Source organism: Acanthochromis polyacanthus, chromosome 13 (genome assembly GCF_021347895.1).
Source record: "Acanthochromis polyacanthus isolate Apoly-LR-REF ecotype Palm Island chromosome 13, KAUST_Apoly_ChrSc, whole genome shotgun sequence".
Lineage (NCBI taxonomy): Eukaryota > Metazoa > Chordata > Actinopteri > Pomacentridae > Acanthochromis > Acanthochromis polyacanthus.
In genome coordinates, this window is record NC_067125.1 from 7286991 (window position 1) to 7309693 (window position 22703).

Here is a 22703-nt window from a genome sequence, read left to right on the forward strand (position 1 = left end):
AATATGGCTGTATTCCAACATAGCTTTGCCACAGAAAAGATCAAATGTGGGTAAAATTGAGATGTTTCATTTGCTGTGACTTGTTTAGATCAACCACCTATCACACATGAGATATGTAAGCCTTGAAAATTTGGTTAGTGTTAAGAAAACTGATAACACACCCAAGATGCCAGTCTGTTGAAGGTATGATTTATCCAATAGTACTGATGCTCAATGTTGGTTACAAATAAAAAAATCATGCTCAGCAGAGAACAGATTTTGTGTTGTTGGCTTTACATTGTGAACCTGAAGCAGGTATTTTATGTGAGAGTGATGAGAGTTCAGATATGCAGGACACATTCTGTGAATGAAAAGATAAAAAGTTTTACTCACTCGTATGTACTCTGAAGGCCTGTAAGGTAGGAAATATTCATAGAATGATAGCAAAATTACACTAAAATACAGTGAAGTTATTGTACAAAAACCTCAGCTGACTCTGAGGGGTCACTTGGGAGACATTTTTCTTAGAATGGCCTGAGTAGTAGTTAGTAAAGACATGACACAAATTGATCCTGTAGGAAAACCTGTCAGGCAGACAACTCACAGCTTCCTCAGACTGGACAAAAACTGAGTCATCTTAAGTAAACGGGTCGAACCAGAGCTGAAGGTTTCTCCCTGTACTTGTTTGATCACAGTGAGGCCTTGACACACTCGCTCCTCCCTCTGAGAAGACAAAAAGAAATACACTATCATTGTGTACCAACTGACGATCACTGATTATATATTCAGCGGTAAAGAAAAAAAATACACAACCCTGAGAACATGTGACCTCATGCATGATTATAACCTCTATTTGTGGGATTATAAGACATGAAATCACATCTGTTAGGCTCCCAAGTATGTGTGTGTCATGTGACGTGGGGCTCTTTCTGCTTTACACCACAACAGCTATATTATCACCCAATACTCGACAATTATTCTTAATTAATTATATCATAATTATTATGGACAGAACATGCTAGCAATACTTGAATAGTTGGAACAGCCCACTTATGTCCCTTGCATAACAGCAGTTAAAAGTAGAAGTAAGTTAAAGTTCATGTTGGTGACACTGTTTGAAGGTGTACCGACTGCACCTGAACGCCTCACGGAGCTACCTGGAGCTAAGGTGGGAGTCTCCTCCTCTCCGGACGCCGCGCCCCTCCGCTCACACACGGCGTCTTTCAGGAAGAAACCCCGGAGTGAAAAACAGTGTCAGGCGGTGAATGAGCGACTCCTGTCAGTTTTAAAGGAGCTGTTTTTTCGTGGATTTTCTCTGTCAGACGCTGTTGTTAATACGGAGACACAGTCAACATGCTGATTAAAGAATTGTGAGTATCTTAACTTTTTAAAAACGTCGTCTTTTTATCAGATAGAAACACGAAACACACGGTCGGTAAACCTTTGAAACGCTTCTAAAATGTTAGCAAAAGTGCTCAGGATAGAGCTGTTCTTCTTCAGAATTCATCTTTATTTCACTAAGCTAAGTTTTTTTCGGTCTGAGGTGTTTCAGCGCTGTAGCTTGTTGAGTTGTTGAACTCTCAGAAGTCCTTTTATTGTTCAGGCGTTTTAGGCGTTGTTTGGTTGTTAGCAAAAGTCGAAAACAGTTCATGTGGAAGTATGGAAGATTTTGGAATACTAAGAGAGTGAAAGTAAATTCGGCATAGATGGGTTGAGTTTTAAACTTAAAACAGCGGTGTGATTCAGTCAAACATTTAGGTTTCTGTCTCTGCTGACTGGAGGAAGGAGGAAGTGAGATATCCTGTCAGTCCCCTGTGAGCTGGGTTAGGTAGTAACACAAGCCCAATGGAGAACTCCTCAATTGTTCATAAAGTACATCAGTTCATATTTCATAAGGCTTTGAATTTATGAGGGAAACCATTTCAAATAGGGAACTGCTAGGGCAGAGTTTGGGGTAATTTTAAGTTGGGAACATTAGGACTTATGTCACAAATGTACCTCAGAGGGCCTGATTGAGAGGCATCAGTCAATTAGTGGCCTTCTTTATTTTTGCGTTCCTTTGACTCCTGAGCCAGACACTTTTCTATCTCTCGTGTCAGATGCACATCATTGCTGGAACTACACCATCTAGCTGTCATCTGACTGCAGGGCAAAGTTCATTAGAAGGCTCAGTCACGCTAGAAGTCTGTCCTGGGAAGGTTCGACTCATGCTTTAAAACTGCCTGTGGACTATAACAGACAGGGACCTCATAAACGGTCTTTTTTGTGCGGCCAAACGTCTTTCTTCTTCATCACAGCAGCCGTCATGCTCCTGCCTGGGAGCTCCTCTTCCACTCTGATCTGTTCTAATGAAATATTCAGGTCCTGCTAGACCGGCAACAGGTGGCGATTAATTGGCTATTGTATCATGGCACACAAGAGAAGGATGCACAATGGACACACACAGTCACGCACACACACACACACACACACACGCAGGATTTCCACTAAATGTTTCAGCCTTGTTTGCTCTTGTGCGGTGGCGGTCTTGATTGCAGCTTCGTAATTTCCTGTTCCTCATCTCTGTGGTCCTGTGACAGTAGGACACCAGCAAAACCACCGCCTTTACTACCTCCCAGTGTTCATTCTATAAAACTATAAATCAGCCTCAGTGCACTCTTCTCTCACAGGCCACTGATTAACTTTTTAACACCTCATGTTATTGTGCAAGGTGTGAAAAGTCAGATCATTGAGAAGATCTGTGTATTGTTGGGTCATTCTATGAAAAATCAATCGGTACCTCCCATCAGACCCAATTAAATCATTTATAAAAAATGTGTAATAACTTAAGTATATTCAGTAAAGCTTCACAAAATTTTACCTTTGTAATGTACACGTTTTCAGAGTTAAAGGCTCTTGAGGTACATATTGGTGGGTTGAAATCCCGTTTTGTTTCGTGTTTTCAGCATTTTTGAGCCTTTAAACATTAATAAGTAGGAAAGAGAGACTCATTAGATGTACATTCCAGAAAAACACATTTGAACTATGTTGAAAAAGGCAGGTCAGATCAAGTTTACATCCACTCAGACGTCACAATCTAAAGCCAAAATCAAATATTTGTCTACAGAAAATAGCTGAGCCTAGTGTGTGTATATATAAAGATAGAAATTAGAACCTTCATATACTTGCTCTGACCTAGCATTTATTTCACATTATGGTGTGACCCTTGAAAGTCATCCAAAATGCACTTTTTATAGTTTGGATCAGTAAATTGCCAGAAACTAGATCACACATCCGGGCAAGAAATACTTACTTCTATTGCTATTGCTTATTGCTATATTCGATATGTTCCATTTTCAGGTCTGGAAGTTTCATGTAGCTATGTTTTTGTATTTCTGAAGCTATAATGGCTCCAAAATGCAGTAAAAAGTAACATTGTAGCTATTGTCCATATCCTTTATGGCTGCATGTCCAGGTGCAGATGCTGATGGTGGTGTTTTAGTCTTTGGCTGAAGTGCCTGTCGCCTCACACAGGCTAGCCAAGTGACCTGATGTCACTGTTTCTGCTGAGTTTAGTTTCTGCTGAAGTTGCATTGGATGATTGTGGTCTCCTCCATGTCACATTTGTGTAGTAGGCAGATTTATTTTGTGTTAAAGTCAGATGCATGTCAGTGTCCTCAGATTTTACACGAGCTTCAGTTTGCTCATCATGAAGAACTCAGTGCAGCCTGTGAAAACATGACGATCATGTCTTAAAATTATAAACGTGGGTTTGAAAGACATTTTATGAGACAGGTGTCACCCAATTAAAACTGTCTATGCTTCTGAAGGTTGAAAATATCAACTTATTCTGCTTCAATTTAGATTTTTATTTTTGAGACCCAAAATTTGGTCTTTATTATAGCTTCTTGGAAAGCAGTAACTAAAGTATGTAAAATATCTACATAACTCACTGAAATTACTTGAGAGGTTCCTGTTTTGTTTAAAGGGTAAAGCAGTAGGTGGACTTCTTCACTGAGAGTTACTTGAGAAGACGGTGTTTTTCTTGAATATATGCTGTTAGCTGGAGTAAGAAGCTAGGCGGCTTAGCTTGGCACAAAAACTAGAAATAGGGGTAAGGTTAACAAAATCCACCTCTAAAGCTGACTAATTAAAATCACATATGCAGTTATTTTTGTTTAGTCTGCAAAAATGCTGCACCCAAAAAAAACTTTAATTGGCGTTTGTACTGAACGTTATGTACTGTATTATTTCTTGGTTGGAAGCAGTTACCAGGCAACCAGGAAATGTCAATTAACGGAATTGCCCTTGACAAAATTCCTCCGTATGGAAGTCCCTGCAACAACACAGATGTCGCTTCCTACGTGTGTTACCGTGGTAACACAGTCACCTCCTATACCTGTTGCTGCTACTGTTAGCATTCCACTTCACTGAAATAAGACAATAAATATATTACTAAAGACTGATACCTTTAAAATCATAGTGTGGAATTGCATGTAACTTGTGATTAGGTTTATTTTAGCAATGATTTCCCAGATTACACAACTATGTTAGCCAAACCAGTGCTAGTTAGCATTGCTAGGAGACTAGTTATCAGGACAACAAGCTCAGTTGCCTAGAGACATTCAATAATTTGATTTATACATTGTTAGAGTATAGTTTTTATGTAAATTTATCACCTAACTAGTCAAAACAATGATAAGCCTTTGCATGCACACCCTTTTTTGTTTGGCACACTAGCAAGGTGCAATGACTCATGGGTAATCCTTCATGTCAACGTCCAACGAACTGATGAGTTATTGTTCACTTCTTCCCTACACAGTGCATCAGTTTTTGTTTTTTTTTGCAGGGTATTACGAGGTGATATGAACGAATCTATAGGCATCTACAACATTCTAATTCACGTTTTAGTTTTTATACAGATTAAAGATGCAAAGTGTAATTTGTGAACTTGAGAGTTTGTAGGTAAAATCTGCTACCTTAAAGAGATGAGAGTTGTTACAATCTACTCATCTAAGACTCTGCAACTAATTATCATCCATGTACACGCTGTATATATAAGATGGTTGTAGCCACCAAATCTGACATGTAAGTCCAACAGAGAAGTGCATTTAGCTGGCATTCTTTCTAGCAGCCAATAGGGGGCGACTCATCTGGTTGCAAAAAGAGTTCTGATTATGTAGGAAGTCTTTGAGAAAATGGTCCCACTTCTTACTTCAGTAAACATTTTATTGAGGAGTTTGGCCTCAATCGCTATTTTCAGAGCTTTTTTTAGTACAGCATGATATTATTTATAAATTTATGGTCCCATTTAGAGAAAAAGAGATGATAAAGCAGGTTAGGTTTTAGGGAGGGGCTAACTTATGATTGACAGGTCGCTACCCTATCACCATGTCCTTGAGTTCTCAATTAGATCCACCTCTCTCTCATTGTGTCCGGCTTCAAAAGACAGAGATGGTTACTAATGAATTCCAACCTTTAGACTTTACAGTGGCAGGCCATGAATCAAATGGTGGCTACGCCCATCTTTGATATGACTATCAAAAATAATGAGTTATTCTTTTAAATTCTACGTGTATAGGTGGTTTTCAAATAAATTCAGCTACAGGTTTGGTTAATTTGCTAATGTTTGTGGCTATTTATTGATGTTTCTGAGATTAATGAAATCAGAAAGACCTATAGAAAGGGCAGATACGCTGACCTGTACAAACATTATCATTCACTTGTTGTTTTGCAACAGTACGGCTGTCAGTGTTGTTGTCTCTTTTATTGCTGACTGAGCTATGTTGGTGTCCTAATTAATGCCTTTTTGCTTTTTTCTATCTCTTATAGCCGGATTGTCCTGCCCATTTCGGTGGAGGAGGTAAGGAGTCGTCTGTTTACTTTAGTTTTATCAGTGACAGTATGTGATAATTGACATTTGCAGGATGTGCACTATTGCTCAAATGTTTGTGGTCACCCAGACAATTTCATGTTTTCCATGAAAACTCACACTTTTATTCATGTGCTAACATAACTGCACAAGGGTTTTCTAATCATCAATGAGCCTTTCAACACCATTAGCTAACACAATGTAGCATTAGAACACAGGAGTGATGGTTGCTGGAAATGTTCCTCTGTGCCCCTATGGAGATATTCCATTAAAAATCAGCTGTTTCCAGCTACAATAGTCATGTACCACATTCATAATGTCTAGACAGCATTTCTTTTTCATTTAATGTTATCTTCATTGGAAAAAAATGCTTTTCTTTCAAAAATATTCACTTAGAATGTAGTAATGGAAATGGTAGCGTACCAGATGTAGATGAACGGCTCATTTGCAGGCTCCTCATCTGTACACTGTATGCTTTTCTCACAAAAGTGATATTTAGGATATCTGCATTCTTATTTTTTTAAATAACAGACACATTTTAAGACATAAGGCATTAAACATTCTCAGTGGTGCTTCAGAGTCACTGTGCTATTTGATATTACTAACATTTTGTATTTTTCTGCTCGTTCTGTGTACAAAAAGGTCATTTTTTCCAATCTCCATTTCACAATAACTCATTATCATTTAAATTGTCTCATTTTCAGTACCAGTTCACTTTTTTTCTGCTTTAGTTGGTGTCCCTCAGTGACGGTGCCTCACTGGGATCCTGCTTAGAATTCTTTAGGTTGCTCATCGACATACTTCAGTTATCAGCGTGTGTCAGATCTTACTGCCTTTGGAGATGATGAAATACACAACAGACCAGATGGGATTTTACACATACTGCACTAAGTGGCTGCCACTCAGAGCAGTGTGTGTGTGCAGACACTCAGGACTGTCACTGTAGTCTACCTTTAGATGCCCTTGCAGCTGAAACACTTAGCTTCATATCAGGGCCAGAATGTATTTGGCTGTGTTTAATCTACCTCAGCAGTTCCCATATCTCCAAGAGAGCAACTTCCACCTCTTTACCTGTCCGTCTTATGAGAGTTGTGCTTCAGGAGGAAACCTTCAGTTTTCTTTAACATTCCTCACTGCGCTTATTAGTGCACGCCTTCCTTTCTGCTATTGTCTAATTCTACATCTTAATCCAAATGTCCCATACAACACAGACCTTTGTTTTTCCGTTACTTAACACAAAGCAGTAGCCAGTGTTTCTGTAAGCCACCTAGCATATCGTTAGCCGTCCAACCGGCTTTTCCTCTGATCCCTTTCAGTGCGAAACATTGGATGTGGAACACTTGATGCCTGCGTTAGCTCAGTAATTGTGTGTGACGCTTACAACATCATGAGCTGGATCAAGTGTGAATGAAGGAGGGGTGTGCTCTGTAATCTGTCCAGCTAATCCATGTGTCTGTCAGATGTGAGTCTGCAACAGTTTGGAAGACTGGTGGGTTACAGGTTGGCCGAACTACAGTTGTTGTCTAATGGGTAATAGATTTCTGTTACTTCTACTACTTATAGTTCTTGGGCATTATATTTAATGGAGTTAAAATGATTAATTTTTAAATGAATTAATATATTTAAAGGAATAGTTTGATTTAGCACTGTCACCTCACAGCTAGAAGATCCTCAGTTCTGGCCTTCCTGAGATCTTTCTGCATGGAGTTTGCATGTTCTCTGTGCATGTGTGGGTTTTCTCCAGGTACTCCGGCTTCCTCCCACAGTCCAAAAACGTGCTGAGGTTAATTGGTTACTCTAAATTGTCCGTAGGTCTGAATGTGAGTGTGATTGTGTGTGTCTATTTGTAGCCCTGTGACAGACTGTTATCTGTCCAGGTGTCTCCTGTCTTCACCCTCAGTCAGCTGGGATAGACTCCAGCACCCCACGACCCCAATGAGGAGTAAACGGTGTATAGATGATGGATGGAGTTGAAATGATTAGTTTTTTTAAGAATTTATATATATTTAAAGGAATAGTTTGGGATTTTGGTTGGTTACATGCATTATTCCCTTCTTTTTCTGAGTCATCCTAACTGTCCCCTATTCCATTCTCCTCTGCTTTTCATTGTCGTGCTATTTGTAGTGAATGACAAGAAAATTGATTATAATCCCATATTTACTAAGATGGTCTTCATACTGACTGCACAGACATGAGAGGGGCACTAATCTTCTCATCTCACTCTTAGAAGAAATGCAAATAATCAAGCTAGCAAACCAATTTCCGCTACCTATGGCTTCTCAGTTGTTAATATTTCTGGTTGTTGTTAGTTGTCATTCGAATGACTAAATGCAGAATCCAGTGCTTCTTTTTTGTCATTTTAAAGCAATAAAACGTCCGTTCACAGTCTGAACCTCAGTTATGTCTGTGAATTGCATGATGCAAATCAACAGGTTCTCCTTTTCTCTGCCGTACCCAGCAGACTGAACGCTTTGCCTGAACATGTTGTCTTTGTGCTGACAGTTGCGTGCAGCTGAATGTTGTGCTCCCACCCTGGAGTTGCTCATAAAAGTCTGTATTACACCTGGCTGTCCTTGACGATGACTAGACGCACTGGTTATACACGGCAAGTCACATTCTTCAGTTCCTACTCACTGTGGCAAGGCTGAGCATCCACAGCTACCAAAATAGGTCACTGGCCTGTAGCGGCTCTCTGTCTCTGGGAGAGGAGGGCTCGGCTTCACTCAACTACAAGGTTTTATTTGAACAGCAGATATGGCAATGTCTAACTGTCAGCAAAATCCTCAAATACTACATAATCACACAGAAGAGACAAGTCAAGCGTGTGTGTGTGTGTGTGTGTGTGTGTGTGTGTGTGTGTGTGTGTGTGAGTGTGTGAGTGTGTGAGTGTGAGTGTGAGTGTGAGTGTGAGTGTGAGTGTGAGTGTGAGTGTGAGTGTGAGTGTGTGTGTGTGTGTGTGAGTGTGAGTGTGAGTGTGAGTGTGAGTGTGAGTGTGAGTGTGAGTGTGAGTGTGAGTGTGAGTGTGAGTGTGAGTGTGAGTGTGAGTGTGAGTGTGAGTGTGAGTGTGAGACTGGCCAGACTGACGGCACCACCGATGTGAGTCACTCTTTCCAGTGTCACAACACTTTTGCCTGACTCAGGAGGGGTTAGGGAGAGGGAAGAGGAAGACAGGGGAACAACGTCAAAAGGGCTTACTCTGCTGATTTTCTGCTGCTCAAGTCTGTGTGTGGGAAATGGTTAACTCCCAGTGCTTTACATGAATGGTTAACTGAGGTCAGGACAGAGGGATTCTCAGCACAGCTCTTTGAACTTTTTATGCTCCTGGGTCTTCTATTTGGTTATTATAGTAGTGTTTTTAAAATTTTGACAAATGTGCAGTGTCTACCCAGACAAGCCAAGCCCAATGATGAAACACCTAAAAGGGAAGTCTTTGATTTGGAAATGATTTAAATCAGATTCTCACCAGTGGAGCTGCTACTTAGCCCGAGGCAAATGTAGTGGCGAGAGGGAGGTGTTGTTTTTTTAAGTAGATGTGATCGTGCCATTGGCTGGGATAAAATAAAAAAAAACTTAATGTGTGAGATAAAATCTGCCTCAAAACAAATATGTTACGCAAAAGGACACATTTTGTTTCCAACCAGTGGATTTTTTCATAGCAGACATGCAGACGTCTTGGAACAACGCAAAGCTGCTCTCATGCATTCTGTGGCCACTTGAGGGCAGCAGAACGTGTTGTAAACCCTGCATGCCTTTTCCCACATCCAACAGACACAGAGCAACATTAGCATTTAGTTGGAGGAATGTTTCTGTCCACGTGGATAGTTAAAGTACTGAGAAAAACATGTTTCGTTCACTGTATTTCTCAGCTATATATGTCTGGTTTCAGGTAGTGTACAGTGGGTTTATCTAGACTTCTTTGCTGAAAACAACACGACAGACTTGGTGATTCTGTGACTTTCTTATTTAAAGCAAATGCATCGCTCGCTTCATTTGAACCAATGATCATGGAAAAAAAATGATTATTCAGTCCCTCCAGGATTTTGTGGACTATTTTCCAAATTGTTGGGGCCTAAAATGCCCTGAATTCACAGCAGCGCTTCTGAAAAATTGCGATGCAAGTTGTGATGTTTTCAGCGTATGTGTTGCGATTAAATTGCGGGAAACGGTGACAAATGCTAAAAAGTAGCATTTTTTTGTTCAGCTTGACAATATTTATTCCTAAACTAATTCTTTAACACACTCCAACCCTTCTACACAAAAGCTGGCACACAACAGTGGGACATTAGCAGCAGCCAGATGCTGGTTGGTAGATTTAAGGCACTAAATGATAATTTACTATTGAATGAATCACATTTTAACATATCTGTCAGTGGCTTAAAAAGTTAACCCTTTAAGCTTCAGTCAATTCCAGCCATTTTCAGTACAAAAAATCGCTAATATTCTATTTTTAAATAAAAAAAATTACGAAAAATACGGGGAATATTGGACGGGCATCGCGAGGTGCATTTCCTTGAAAATGACCGATTCGGGGATTTTATACCGGCTTCAGGACATGTTTTGGACAAAATAGTTTACTGGCTTGTGTCTTCTGGATGTAAAAGGTTGGATTATGGCCGTTTTTTGTGGAATCTTTTTGTGTGTGTGTAATAATAAACCCGGAAATGTGAGTCGCGCTGTGTGCGTTGAAGCCGTGTATAGAGAACGGATGGATGAATATTCGTTTTTGTCGGACAAATGTGTTTTTCTCACCCGCTGTAGTAATCGCATCTGAAAGTGGTTTATACCGGCAGATTCATGAGAATCTAAGCTTTCCATCGGCGTATAGTGTTTGTATAATCGTGTTTACAGCCGTCGGACATTCTTGAAATTCCTATGCAAATTAGTAGGTGTACCGCCGGCGGTACACTGAAGCTTAATATCGCTTCCGGGCACACACATATTCTCTCTCTCTCTCTCTCTCTCTCTCTCACACCCACAAACACTCAGATTGTCTGATAAATTAATTAATCTAACTTCCTTTCATTCTTTCAGTGCTCCGACAGTGAAGGTCAATGATTTTCATTTGTATTCCACCACAATATTTCACGGGTTTAAAACAGTTTACCTCCGCTTTGGTGAAGAACATTAGGGAATTGTTTTTCACGGTCTTCAGCAGTAATTTTTGTTGGTACATGAGAGACATTAGAATGGGACATGTCTGTATCTTCAAACCAAAACCAAGAAAGTGAATTCGGTGACATACGTGCATTATGTTTGTGCTGGGGACTGCTGTGATTGGTGGAACTCATGGGAGGCGGGCCAAAATTACGAGAAAGTTGTGCTGATTGGACAAAATTGCAAGGTCGTGCAGAATTGACAAATTTGTTGAATTTAACCCGTTAATTTGTTGCGATTGCGACATTGTGAATTCATGGAGGGACTGATTAGTAAAGCTGTAAGACCTTCTACTGATTAATTTATCATGATTATAACTGCAGACGTAGTGCTGCTGGAGAGCCCCGTAAAGGACGCTTTCCTACTTGTTATCCATGTGAGGAAGCAGAATATTCAAATAATCTGCTTGAAATTTCTAAACATATTTTGAAGCACTTGATGATTCAGTCCTCATTAAAGCGTCATTCCAAAGCAGCAGCGAATGTGGAAAATGGAGTCGACATTCAGGGTGTATAATTTGAGTCGTATTAAGTCACGCTTTGAGTCACATGCTAGAAAACACTTCGCTGAGTTGTCGCTAGCCGAGTGGCACAGTGAATTACATCATTTTTTTCTAGCGAAGATAAAAAGACAGCAACACATTCCTTTCATAATCATTCACTCGTCTGGTGGTTTCTTTTTTTGTGATGCATTAACGAAGAAACATTAACAAGCCTGTTAACCTTGGAGCTTGTGCTGCATTCACAACACCTACACGCTTTTATAGCCGAGCCTGTGAGGTGAGCTTGATGTTGCCTGCACTGACATTTTTCCTCAAAATGGATGTGTTGAATAAAGCTTCATATGCTCGGCACAAGTGAGTGAATGGAATCATTTAAAACACAAATTCATTGTGTTTGTTCCTGTATTTTGCTTAAAACCACAGTAATCACAACCTGCTACATTCATGTTATTGTTCAGTACTTTCCTCTAGATGAACTTATTCAAAAAAGTCAGTTCAACATTTGATCCTGTGGTCACTTATGTAAACCTGCCACTGGGAAAGTGCTTACAGAACCTTCAAAATGAGCCACTACTTAACTGTACAGGTTCATGCATGAACATCATATACCTCTAATTGGAACACACCTTCAACCAGAGACTGAAGCTCATCGCTAAAGGGTAGTAGGTGTTGCTGTTTGACTTCTGAAATGCAAACAGCAACACATACACTACCAGTCAGATGTTTGGACATACCTTCTCAGTCAATGGTTTTTATTTGAATTATATTCTACATTGTAGATTAATACTGAAGACATCAAAACTATAAAAGAATACATATAGAATTATTAAGTGTTAATCTTCAGTATTAATCTACAATATAGAAAATAATACAAATAAATAAAAAGTATTGAATGAGAAGGTGTCTCAAAATGTTTGACTGGTAGTGTACTTCAAAGCAAGAAAATTGATGTAATTTATTACTGCATAATATATACCATCGTTCAAAAATTTGGGTTCACCCAGGCAATTTCATGTTTTCCATGAAAACTCACTTTTATTCATGTGCTATCATAGCTGCACAAGGGTTTTCTAGTCATCAATGAGCCTTTCAACACCATTAGCTAACACAATGTAGCATTAGAACACAGGAGTGATGGTTGCTGGAAATGTTCCTCTGTACCCCTATGGAGATATTCCATTAAAAATCAGCTGTTTCCAGATAGAATAGTTATTTACCACAATAAAAATGCATGGACTGTATTTATCATTTATTTAATGCACATTTCTCAGTGACCCCAAACTTTTAAATGGTAGTGTACTTCTGTAAACAACCATAACCAGACTCTCTTCCTTTGTCCTTCCAGTACCAAGTGGGCCAGCTTTATGCAGTAGCAGAAGCCAGTAAGAATGAGACGGGTGGAGGAGAAGGTGTAGAGGTGCTGCAGAACGAGCCCTATGAGAAGCCGGGAGAGAAGGGACAGTACACTCATAAAATATACCACCTGCACAGGTAGGCAGCTCAGCATTGTTTCATGCACACAGCTAAGAACTGCTCACACCACACTACTTAGAAAGCAGCAGAACACACAGAAATGATTGTACCACTTTCTACTAAGATATCACCAATAAAGATTTTATGATTTGCAACTGATGCCTTTATGGAATTGCAAATAATTTAGAAGCACTTTAGAAAAGTTGTGAAAAACTGATGACAGTAGCTTTGCTTTTGTTCAACAAAAAGCCACTTTAATGGACTGTGTGACCACTGATCTAGTAGCTGAAAAATAATGACACAGAGTGCAATCTATTTTATGAAGGGCTAACACTACAGGAATTTTGGGCTGGTTTTACCTTCATTTCACCCCCCCCCCACCCCCCCCCCCCCCCCCCCCCCCACCCACCCACCCAGCAGGAGGATCTGTTCTGGGACCTTGGTCTCAACCAGTGTTGGTCTAAATTATTACTCCGCCAAGGAACACAGCAAAGTTATGTGACGATTACCATTGGTCTGTCTGACTGTCTGCAACATTACTCAAAAACAGACAAGAACGGATTTGGATGAAATTTTCGGGGAAGGTCAGAAATGATACAAAAGCATACTCCGCCAAGGCTGTTCATTCCCTCATATGACACCGTCAGTAATTCAGCATTTTTTTTTTTTTTGAAAAAGCATTTGTAGCATAGAAATCACAACAATGTAAAATGTGTCCATTTAATATAGATGAACCTACAAACAAAATGACCTTGCACTGAGCACAGGCGTGTGTTATGCATGTGTACATTATGTCCGGATACTGAATCATGTGACCTAAATTGTAGTGAGTGGTGGGAGTTTATGGGACTCAGAAACACCCCCACAATTTAATCAGTTGTTCCTTGTATGGTTTCCAATGGATGAGTCCTGATATGTCCAAAGCGGTGGATTTGTAGTAGAATCACAATCATGTGATCGTCAGCAGCCAGCTGATGTAGTGTTCACTTGTTGTCATGATTACAGTGATGCTGTGCTGCTATCTTGCAATGATGCAGAAATCTAACAAATCCATGGATCCAGACTATAAGCTGCATCACTGCCAAAATGTAATCACTTGGTCCTTGTGTCATTTCTGACCTTCCCTGAAAATTTCGTCCAAATCCGTTGGTTCGTTTTTGAGTAATGTTGCTAACAGACAAACGTACGCCGATCGTCGCATAACTCCACCGCGTTCCTTAGCGGAGTAACAAAACGTAGTTGCAAGAGCTAAGTCACTGGTGACTCAGCTGTGACGTATTTGACAAAAATTCTGGAACTTTTCAGCTGAGGTGCAGGTAGTTTTTACACAAAGCAGAGGAAACAAGTATGGGGGGGACTTAAAATGCAAGTAGTAAAAAAAAGTTAGAATCACAGTTTTTCCAGTATTGGCAACACTTGACTGCATTCTGAAAGGTTGATGCTGCGGGTACGGACTCGTACCCGCAGCATCTGTACTAGAGGTACGGACCCATACCTGTAGCATCTGTACTAGAGGTACGGACCGTTAAGGTCACTGAAGAGCTGGCGCCAGTTAACTACTATTTGCTGCACATTACAGGCAGTTTATATGAATGACTTTGACGGCAAACATTGTATAATTTAACCAAAAATACACCGTCTCCTCTCACACTTTAGACATTGCAGTTTTTACGCTTTTAGACGCCGTGTCTAAATTGTTTGAAGTCCAGTTCCTATTAATTAGTTTACCGCATTCAGTGGTGGAAGCGGCTGACGAACTCCATTGCAAATGTTCCCATTTAATTTCGGACGCTAATTTACAAGATAAAGTTAAGGATGTCGAATATGAAACAAACACTCGTGAATGGTGAGGAGCAGCTCTTTAATTCGGCATGAATTCAAAAAACCCACAAACTCGATTTACTGTGATATTGTGAGATTTGTTTGTGGTTATGTAACTTAGCCATTCAACAGAGTCCGCTAACATTAAAGTGACTGACGTGCAGTGTCTGTGTTGACAGACGTAGAAAATACGTCAGGGTTTTGTTTAGGTTGTTAATATGTAATAGTCTGTCGCTACTTTTGAAGGTAAAAAAATACTTATAGTTTGCTGGCTGTTAGTTCCGCCATTTGTTTTGTTTGCTGTTTGTGCTTTATTAGAACAGGATCACGTGAATAAAAAGTTTTGCTATTTTTAATAGTAGTGCTGATTCCAACCCCCAAATCGCTGTCAGTGAAAAAGTCAGATAATGATATTTATAAGACATTATGCATGATAGAAAAGAGAACAGCAGATGACTGACATGACAGGCTCGGCACGCAGATTCACCTCGAATCACGGAAGCGCCTTCATCACTCGGATTACCAAGCCGGCTCATTAATATTTATGCACGTCGGATTACCAGCCAATCACAAAGCGCGTTCATCAGCCGGCTCATTAATATTCATGTCCGTCTCATTAATATTTATGGTAAGGTAAAGTGCCGTATCCGAAGGCCACAGGCTACGGGTACGGGTCCGTATCTGTAGACACTACCATTGAGAAAACTCTTCTATGTGGGGATTCTTATTTTTTTCAAATTTTGTAAAAATTTAAAAAAAAAAAAAGGATTTTAAATTTAATTTCTTTTTCACAAACTACATTACTAGTTATGTCAGTGTTGCAGTGTTTCTGTAAAGGTGCAGGACTTAAAAAAATGAGATGGGAGTAAAAAAAAAACGCTCAGAATCAGGTTCTGGTTTAGAGGAATCAAGAACAACACACAGGATGTCCATATACGGATAACCACAAAAGCAGAAACCGTCCCGCTTTGCTAAAATTGAAATAGCAGAAGTGTGTGAATAAATTCAGCTACAACAATTGGTCTTCTGTGGCTACATCAGTGCCTGTTTATGTCTCTGCAGTAAGGTGCCAGGTATCGTCCGCATGATCGCGCCAAAAGGTTCTCTGGAACTTCATGAGAAGGCCTGGAATGCATATCCTTACTGTCGAACCAGTGAGTCACACACTAACACACACACTGCATACAGGTTAGCTGTCCTTCTCAGTCGGTGTACAGTAAAGGTCAGCGCCAGCTGCTCGGTTTGTGTGGTGGAATTTCCCAAATAGAAAGGTTGATGTTTGAAGTTTGTGGATTGTCTGAAATCTTGTCTCTCCTTGTCTTTCTGATGTGGTCTCCTCCTGTCACGGTCCACCTCTTCTTCTGATGCAGTCCTTACAGTAAGAACTCCTTTCATTCATTTTGAGTGTCCAAAAGAAATTCTGATTAAACTTTATATACATGTTTGACTTTGTGCACGTTTTATTGTGAATACAGGCCTGTTTTAATGATGAGGCTGTAGGCAAGTAAAGTATTTGGTGAAACATTGTTTAGCTTTATGTGATGAAACACAATTTTAAATGACTATATTTATTTGTTTTAATTGACACTTCCTTTTCACAAACTACAATGCAGTCATTTCATGTGTGCATCCAGAACAACAGTATGACTAACACCGTTGTGTCTCTCTCCCATGCTTACAGAACGAGTACATGAAAGACAAGTTCGAGATTAAGATCGAGACGTGGCACAAACCTGATATGGGAGATCAGAACAATGTAAGTCATGATGTTTCTAACTGGAGCTCACCGGTTGGGGTCATATTTTCCCATCATGTAAACCACACATGCCAAACTCAAACTGTATCCCGGCTTCAATTTAATATCTTATATCTATCAGAATTAGCCCGCAGGTATTTTATGTGCCACCTATTGATACTACAACTCCCATACTGCATTGCAGTAGTTCGATTGTAGTGCTCTGGTTCACTCTCCAACGTAATAGGTGACTGTAATGCACCTTTACGCTGGATGCTACCCACCAGTAAACCCAACAGAAGAAGAACAGCTCCTACACTATGCCCAACTTTACTGGCAAACTCATCAGTTTTATTATCACCGAGTCCGCTTGAACCTCAAGCTAACACTCACCCAAATGTGTTCTCGTTACTTGTTTAATCAGTGAGCTTGGTTTTGTTCTGAATTCTTTATTATGACTTGGAAAAGGTTCAATTCATATTGCTGTATGAATTATTTTTCTGACAATATATCTAAAAAGACAAATTCTGTCTCATTATAAATAAATATTTATCCTGGTTGGCTCTGGATTTGGAGTCTGTTCTTATTTTGGCCCTCTCTGACTGAGTTTGACACCACTGATGTAAACTAAAAACTCTAGGATCATAACATTGCAGAGCTTAGATTAATTTTAAAACGTGTATTTAAAGATCTGATAATGAGATTGAAACACAGAAAATTTAAATTGTTATTTTTCTCCGTACTACAGTAGTTGCTACCAGTCTTTGAAATTAACTTACAAACATTAAGGCTCATGTTTGTTATAGGGCTGGACCCGAATATTCGTTCGCTACGGCGGTATCTGGTTGGACATTACCAGGCCGAAAGAATATGTGGCGTTACTCTCTTCCCTCCGCCATCGACCCACATCGGCTCATTCCGTCCTGTGATCACATAAACATATACACATATGTCTATGTGATCACCCCTTCCTCCCCCCAGACGAAAATATTTGGAGCTCGTCTCTTCCCTTCGTCTTCGGCTCATCCCGTCGTGTTCGGCTCTTCTCGGCTCATCCATTCGTGTTTGTTACCACCACCCGAATGGCCGGGTTCCTGCCGACTTTGACGTCATGCTTCACTTTGTTGCATAAACACAAGACAAGATGCTGAAGACCTCTGCTGTTTGGGAATTCTTCAGTTTAACTGAAGACAAAATTTGGACCCGGGAGACCAGACAAACGGATCCGAATATTCGGGCCGTCTCCGCCGCAGCCGCTGCCCCCCCCTCGTCAGACGTTACGGGTCAGAACGAATATTCGGATATTCGTCTTTATTTAATAGGGCCTGAATATTCGGGGGCCTGAATATTCGGAGGCCAGAAAACACTATTCAGGCCAGCCCTAGTTTGTTACTCGCCTTTACCAAATAACAGATCCCACTTGAATGTTTGGTTTTTGTCCTCTCTGCAGGTGCATGGAGTAGAAAAAAGTGTATGGGATAAAGTTGAAATTGTCGACATTGACATTGCTGACAGAAGCTGCATAAATGCAAAGGTAAGTAAAGGGAAAAGTCTGCATTCTTTTAAAAACATGCCCAAGTTTCAGGTCAGATGTTTCCATCAGTAGCTGATTGATACCTCATCACACTCTGTATGTCTACAAAAACATTCAGTACAATAACTTCCCAGGTGGTTTCATATTTGCCACGACTACATGCTGTCATCGTCCTGACCGCGTTCATTGTTTAGGACTACAACCCAGAGCAGGATCCAGCCATCTTCAAATCAGTGAAGACCGGTAGAGGGCCTCTGGGACCAGACTGGAAGGTACTAATCTCACTGTGGCTCGCTTCTTTAAAGAAATTCAATCATTGAGTTTAAAGGTCTGGAGATTTTGTGTCTTCATGTGGTCCGTGACACTGTGTGTTTCCAGAAAGAGCTCGCCAACAATCCCAGCTGTCCTCACATGTGTGCCTATAAGCTAGTCACTATTGAGTTCCAGCAGTGGGGACTACAGAACAAGATTGAATCCTTCATTCAAGGGGTAATACAGCTGTTTATCTTGTTTTGTTTATATTGAATTTTGTGCAAAGAAAAATTGGTTCTTGTGTTGTTTGCTCACACTGTCCTTCTCACGTCCTCACTCAGGTGGAGAAACGTATTTTCACCCATTTCCACAGACAGCTGTTTTGCTGGATAGACAAATGGATTCATCTGTCAATGGATGACATCCGACAAATGGAGGATGAGACACAGAAGGAGCTGAATGAGGTGACTGAGGACCGTATACTGCTGCAGCCTGGAGCAGCAATTACCTGAGTTTAGCCTGTTGTTTCATTAGTTTACCATCAGTCAGCCACTGTGACAACAAATATTTCCTTTGTTTTTAAATTGAACATGAAATCTCCTGTTGATGTAGCAAGAAATTTAATATCAGCTTTCTCTATTTGCACAAAATCAAGGTATTAAAATATCAATGTGTTCTTGTTTTAACACCATAAAATATTGATGTTGCTTCAAAAAGCTAGTCAGTGATGTAGATGTGACACAGCTTTTGCCTGTGGTGTGGGTGTGGGTTTGAAGTTTTGTTTTCCCTGTCCCTTTTTTCACAGTTTAGTCAAATTATAATCAATGCGAACAGCAGCAACGTCAGAAATATAGTGAACTATTACACATTTCCCATAAAGGAGAAAGTCACACACATGTTTAAATGGCAGAACAAGCTTGTTATATTGGAGTGGGTCCTTTATTTTGTAGTAATAGTAGTTATGGGCGTATACTGCAAATATGCAAGGGTTAAGGCAATAATAAATATCAAATAGAAGTAAAATGGAATCTACAAGCAAAAATACATGCAGTTAAAATTAAATAGTAATGCAAGAGAAATATATAGTCGTATAGAAAGTGAAAAGCAGTAAATGCAACCCCTGAATTAACATTTGAAGGCTCTTTCTTTTGTTTTTTAAAGATCAGTTTGCTGTAGGGGTTGAATTTATGTCTTCTTGCCTCAAAAAAAATCAACAAAATTTGTAATTTGCCCAGCAGTGTCGAAACTTATACCTACACGACCATTCAAAAGTTTAGGGTGACTTAGAAACATCCTTATTTTTGAAAGACAAGCAGTTTTTTTTTTTTAATGAAGATAACATTAAATGAATCAGAAATCCAGTCAAGACATTGTTAATGTGGTAAATGACTATTCTATCTGGAAGCAGCTGATTTTTAATGGAATATCTCCATAGGGGTACAGAGGAACATTTCCAGCAACAACACTCCTGTGTTCTAATGCTACATTGTGTTAGCTAATGGTGTTGAAAGGCTCATTGATGATCAGAAAACCCTTGTGCAGTTATGTTAGCACATGGATAAAAGTGTGAGTTTTCATGGGAAACATGAAATTGTCTGGGTGACCCCAAACTTTTGAATGGTAGTACCTATAAACATTACATGATTTTATCAGTCAAAGTACAGCAAAGTCAGAATATTTAGGTCTGAATTCAAAAAAGATGTTAGAAGGACTTTATTCTACATAATCGGAAAGTCTTTATTGCCGAGTGAGTGCACACACAGAATTTGACTTGGTGTAGAGAGCATTACCTAGCAACACCAACAGACAGTGAAAGAATAAAGAAACGTATCTAAATCTGAGAATTTTAAATAAGAAAATGCTACAAGTATAAGAAGTACTGTGCAAAAGAAAGTGTAAACAAAATACTGGGTAAAAAAAAGACATGAATTTGCTTAAACCACTGTAATAAATTAGAATATTATTTAAATGACAATATTGCACATGAGTTTAATACTATATATGCATTGAATATTTCAGTGGTAGTGACAGGAGTCCTTAATGACTCATTAGTCACTACTCAGTGAATTGGAGCCGGATTATATTATTCTGTTTAGGAGATCTGTTTAAAGTGAGTCTCAGTTTGAAAACGCATCATGCCTTACCAAGCACTGAGGACTGTTGCATTACTGCCCATCTCAGACTGCTACTGTGCTGATTGTAAAAGCTGAAAGACAAGGAATTTATGCAGTCCAATTTACCAGCACAATCTGTATTACATAATTATCAGCACCAGGATTATAATCTGGTTAAATCAGTTGAGGTAGCTCTTAGGACATTTGAAATGCCTGTTGAATGTTTCAGTACAGAAATGGGGGGGCTATATAAGCTTTTTAAATTCTGAAAGTGGAGTGGATAGCAGTCCAGATTGGGTCAAAAATATTCACTGATGCCTTTAAGATCGAACCCAACAATAAACATTACATTAAGGCTACAGTATGAGCTGCATCTATAACCTTTTAAGAACCCAATACAAATGTCACTGAAAGGCCCTGTTTCTGTGTAGGCACTGAACTGGTCATATCAATGCTTATTTCTATGGAAGTAATCAGGAAAAACAGAGCAGACGATTAATTACTATCCAAAATATTGCCTATAAGTTCAAGAAGTCCCAACAACATGAAAACTGATCATGTACAATGTGAAAAAGGATTTATTTAAAACAGCCGAGCAAATGTTTAGTTGTTATGGCAACAGTCGTGTTTCACGTTACTGTTCTGGATCTCTGCACACTTCTCAGTAACACACGTCTGTATTTTATAGATGAGGAAGAACGAGGAAGTCCGAGGCATGTCTACTGAATAGTGAAGACTCGGTGAGTATTGTACTAATTGTTTTGGTGAGATCTGACATTGTTAATTTGATTACAGGCTTTTTATTTATCTTCATATTGTGCTTTCCTTTTCAGTTCACTCTGATGCTGGAGGATTTGACTTCATTGAGCAAGCTCCACCAAGACTCCACTCCTCAGGCTGACAGACGCTGCAGCCGCTTGATAGGCATAATCAAGAACACCACACTTACGTTGTAATAAAATTTGCTCTTAATAAGAGCTCTTTATTGTAAAGCAATTGTGTGTATTTATGTACTACAGTTGAACACAACTACAGCAGCTTTCAGTGTTTTTAAAGAGGCAAGTTTGCAAGTCGAGGAATTGGTTTTTGGGGGTGAAGCTTTCTTGCTTATGCCTATTTTGTCTTTTTAAATTTTACATTAGGAAAAAGGTGTGGGTTGTCACTGAAACACTTTTAATTACTGTAATCCTTTTTATTATCTGGTAGTGATTTCGTTTTTCTTCTTCAATTCTGTGTTTTCTAGTTCTCATTGATTTGTTGTTTACTTACCAGAACAAAACACATTTTCCACCAGCCCTCATTGTACATCCACAAAAACTTTAGCATCAAAAGAGTTTTAAAATGTTATTATTGGATTAACTGTAATATAACACACATCAGAGGTTTGGAAAAAGTGATGTTTATTTCTCTGATCTCACAAAGTACACCTGTAGCTTCAAACTGGAAATTCTTCCACTGCCCTTTGCTGAAAAATTTCTTCCAAAACTGTGATTAATTGTAACATGGAGGTTGGGACAATGAAAACACAGCTTATGATTTACACAACTACAAGATACAAGGACAATTAATAAACTTTTCAGAGTTGTCTGGTGATTGTGGTCTGACCACACTTGCAATTGATCATGTGGTCAGTTTAATTTAATACAAGGATGTCAGCTGCTTTATAAAAAATAAATAAAATATATACCTTTGGGTTGAGGTTTCGAGTGTGGGTGATGTCTACCTGAGCAGATTCAAACATGATTGACACATGATGCAGTTTTGTTTTGATGAATTATATGATTGTGTATTAAAGACAGTGTATTTGTTCCTTGTTTTGTGTATTTGTACATTGTATTTCTGATGGAAAAAGTCCACATTAATGAGCAAATATCTCACTTACCACCTGCAGCAACAAGAAACACTTCATTTAAAACCGAAAGCTGAAGCCCTTCAGAATAAAAGCACCGCACTAAGCTGTAAGTGCTAAAAACGCTGAATTCCACATGAGTAACGCACCATCTTTGTCAGAATACTCATTTTAATTTTAGATTTGTCTTTATATCAGCACTACTCTGCATCCGTGTTACAAATGAATGGTTTAGGTCAAGTGTACACTCAAATAGTGAAATCATTAGGCTAAAGTATTCAGCATAAAATCGTTAAAATGTATATCTGCGCCAACCATTGAACTTATTTTAGTTATTTAAAGAAAATATTGATGGCGACCACTGTGCAGATAAATAGTGTTTTTCTGGTGAAATATTGCAGTAACTGACTTGGATTTCGCCGTTAACGCTTTTATTTTG

General features: G+C 39.3%; 1 protein-coding gene across 1 annotated transcript; it reads left to right on the forward strand.

Annotated features, from left to right (window-relative positions):
- The first annotated feature begins 1161 nt into the window (after positions 1-1161).
- Positions 1162-22229, forward strand: LOC110961534 (phosphatidylinositol transfer protein beta isoform-like). Its single transcript, XM_022209199.2, has 12 exons — positions 1162-1349; positions 5791-5821; positions 12832-12977; positions 15843-15934; positions 16151-16158; positions 16462-16536; positions 17966-18049; positions 18244-18321; positions 18428-18538; positions 18643-18765; positions 21104-21155; positions 21249-22229. The coding sequence occupies exons 1-11, from the start codon at positions 1333-1335 to the stop codon at positions 21143-21145; spliced, it is 807 nt and encodes a 268-aa protein (XP_022064891.2). The 5' UTR covers positions 1162-1332; the 3' UTR covers positions 21146-21155; positions 21249-22229.
- The last annotated feature ends 474 nt before the right edge of the window (positions 22230-22703 follow it).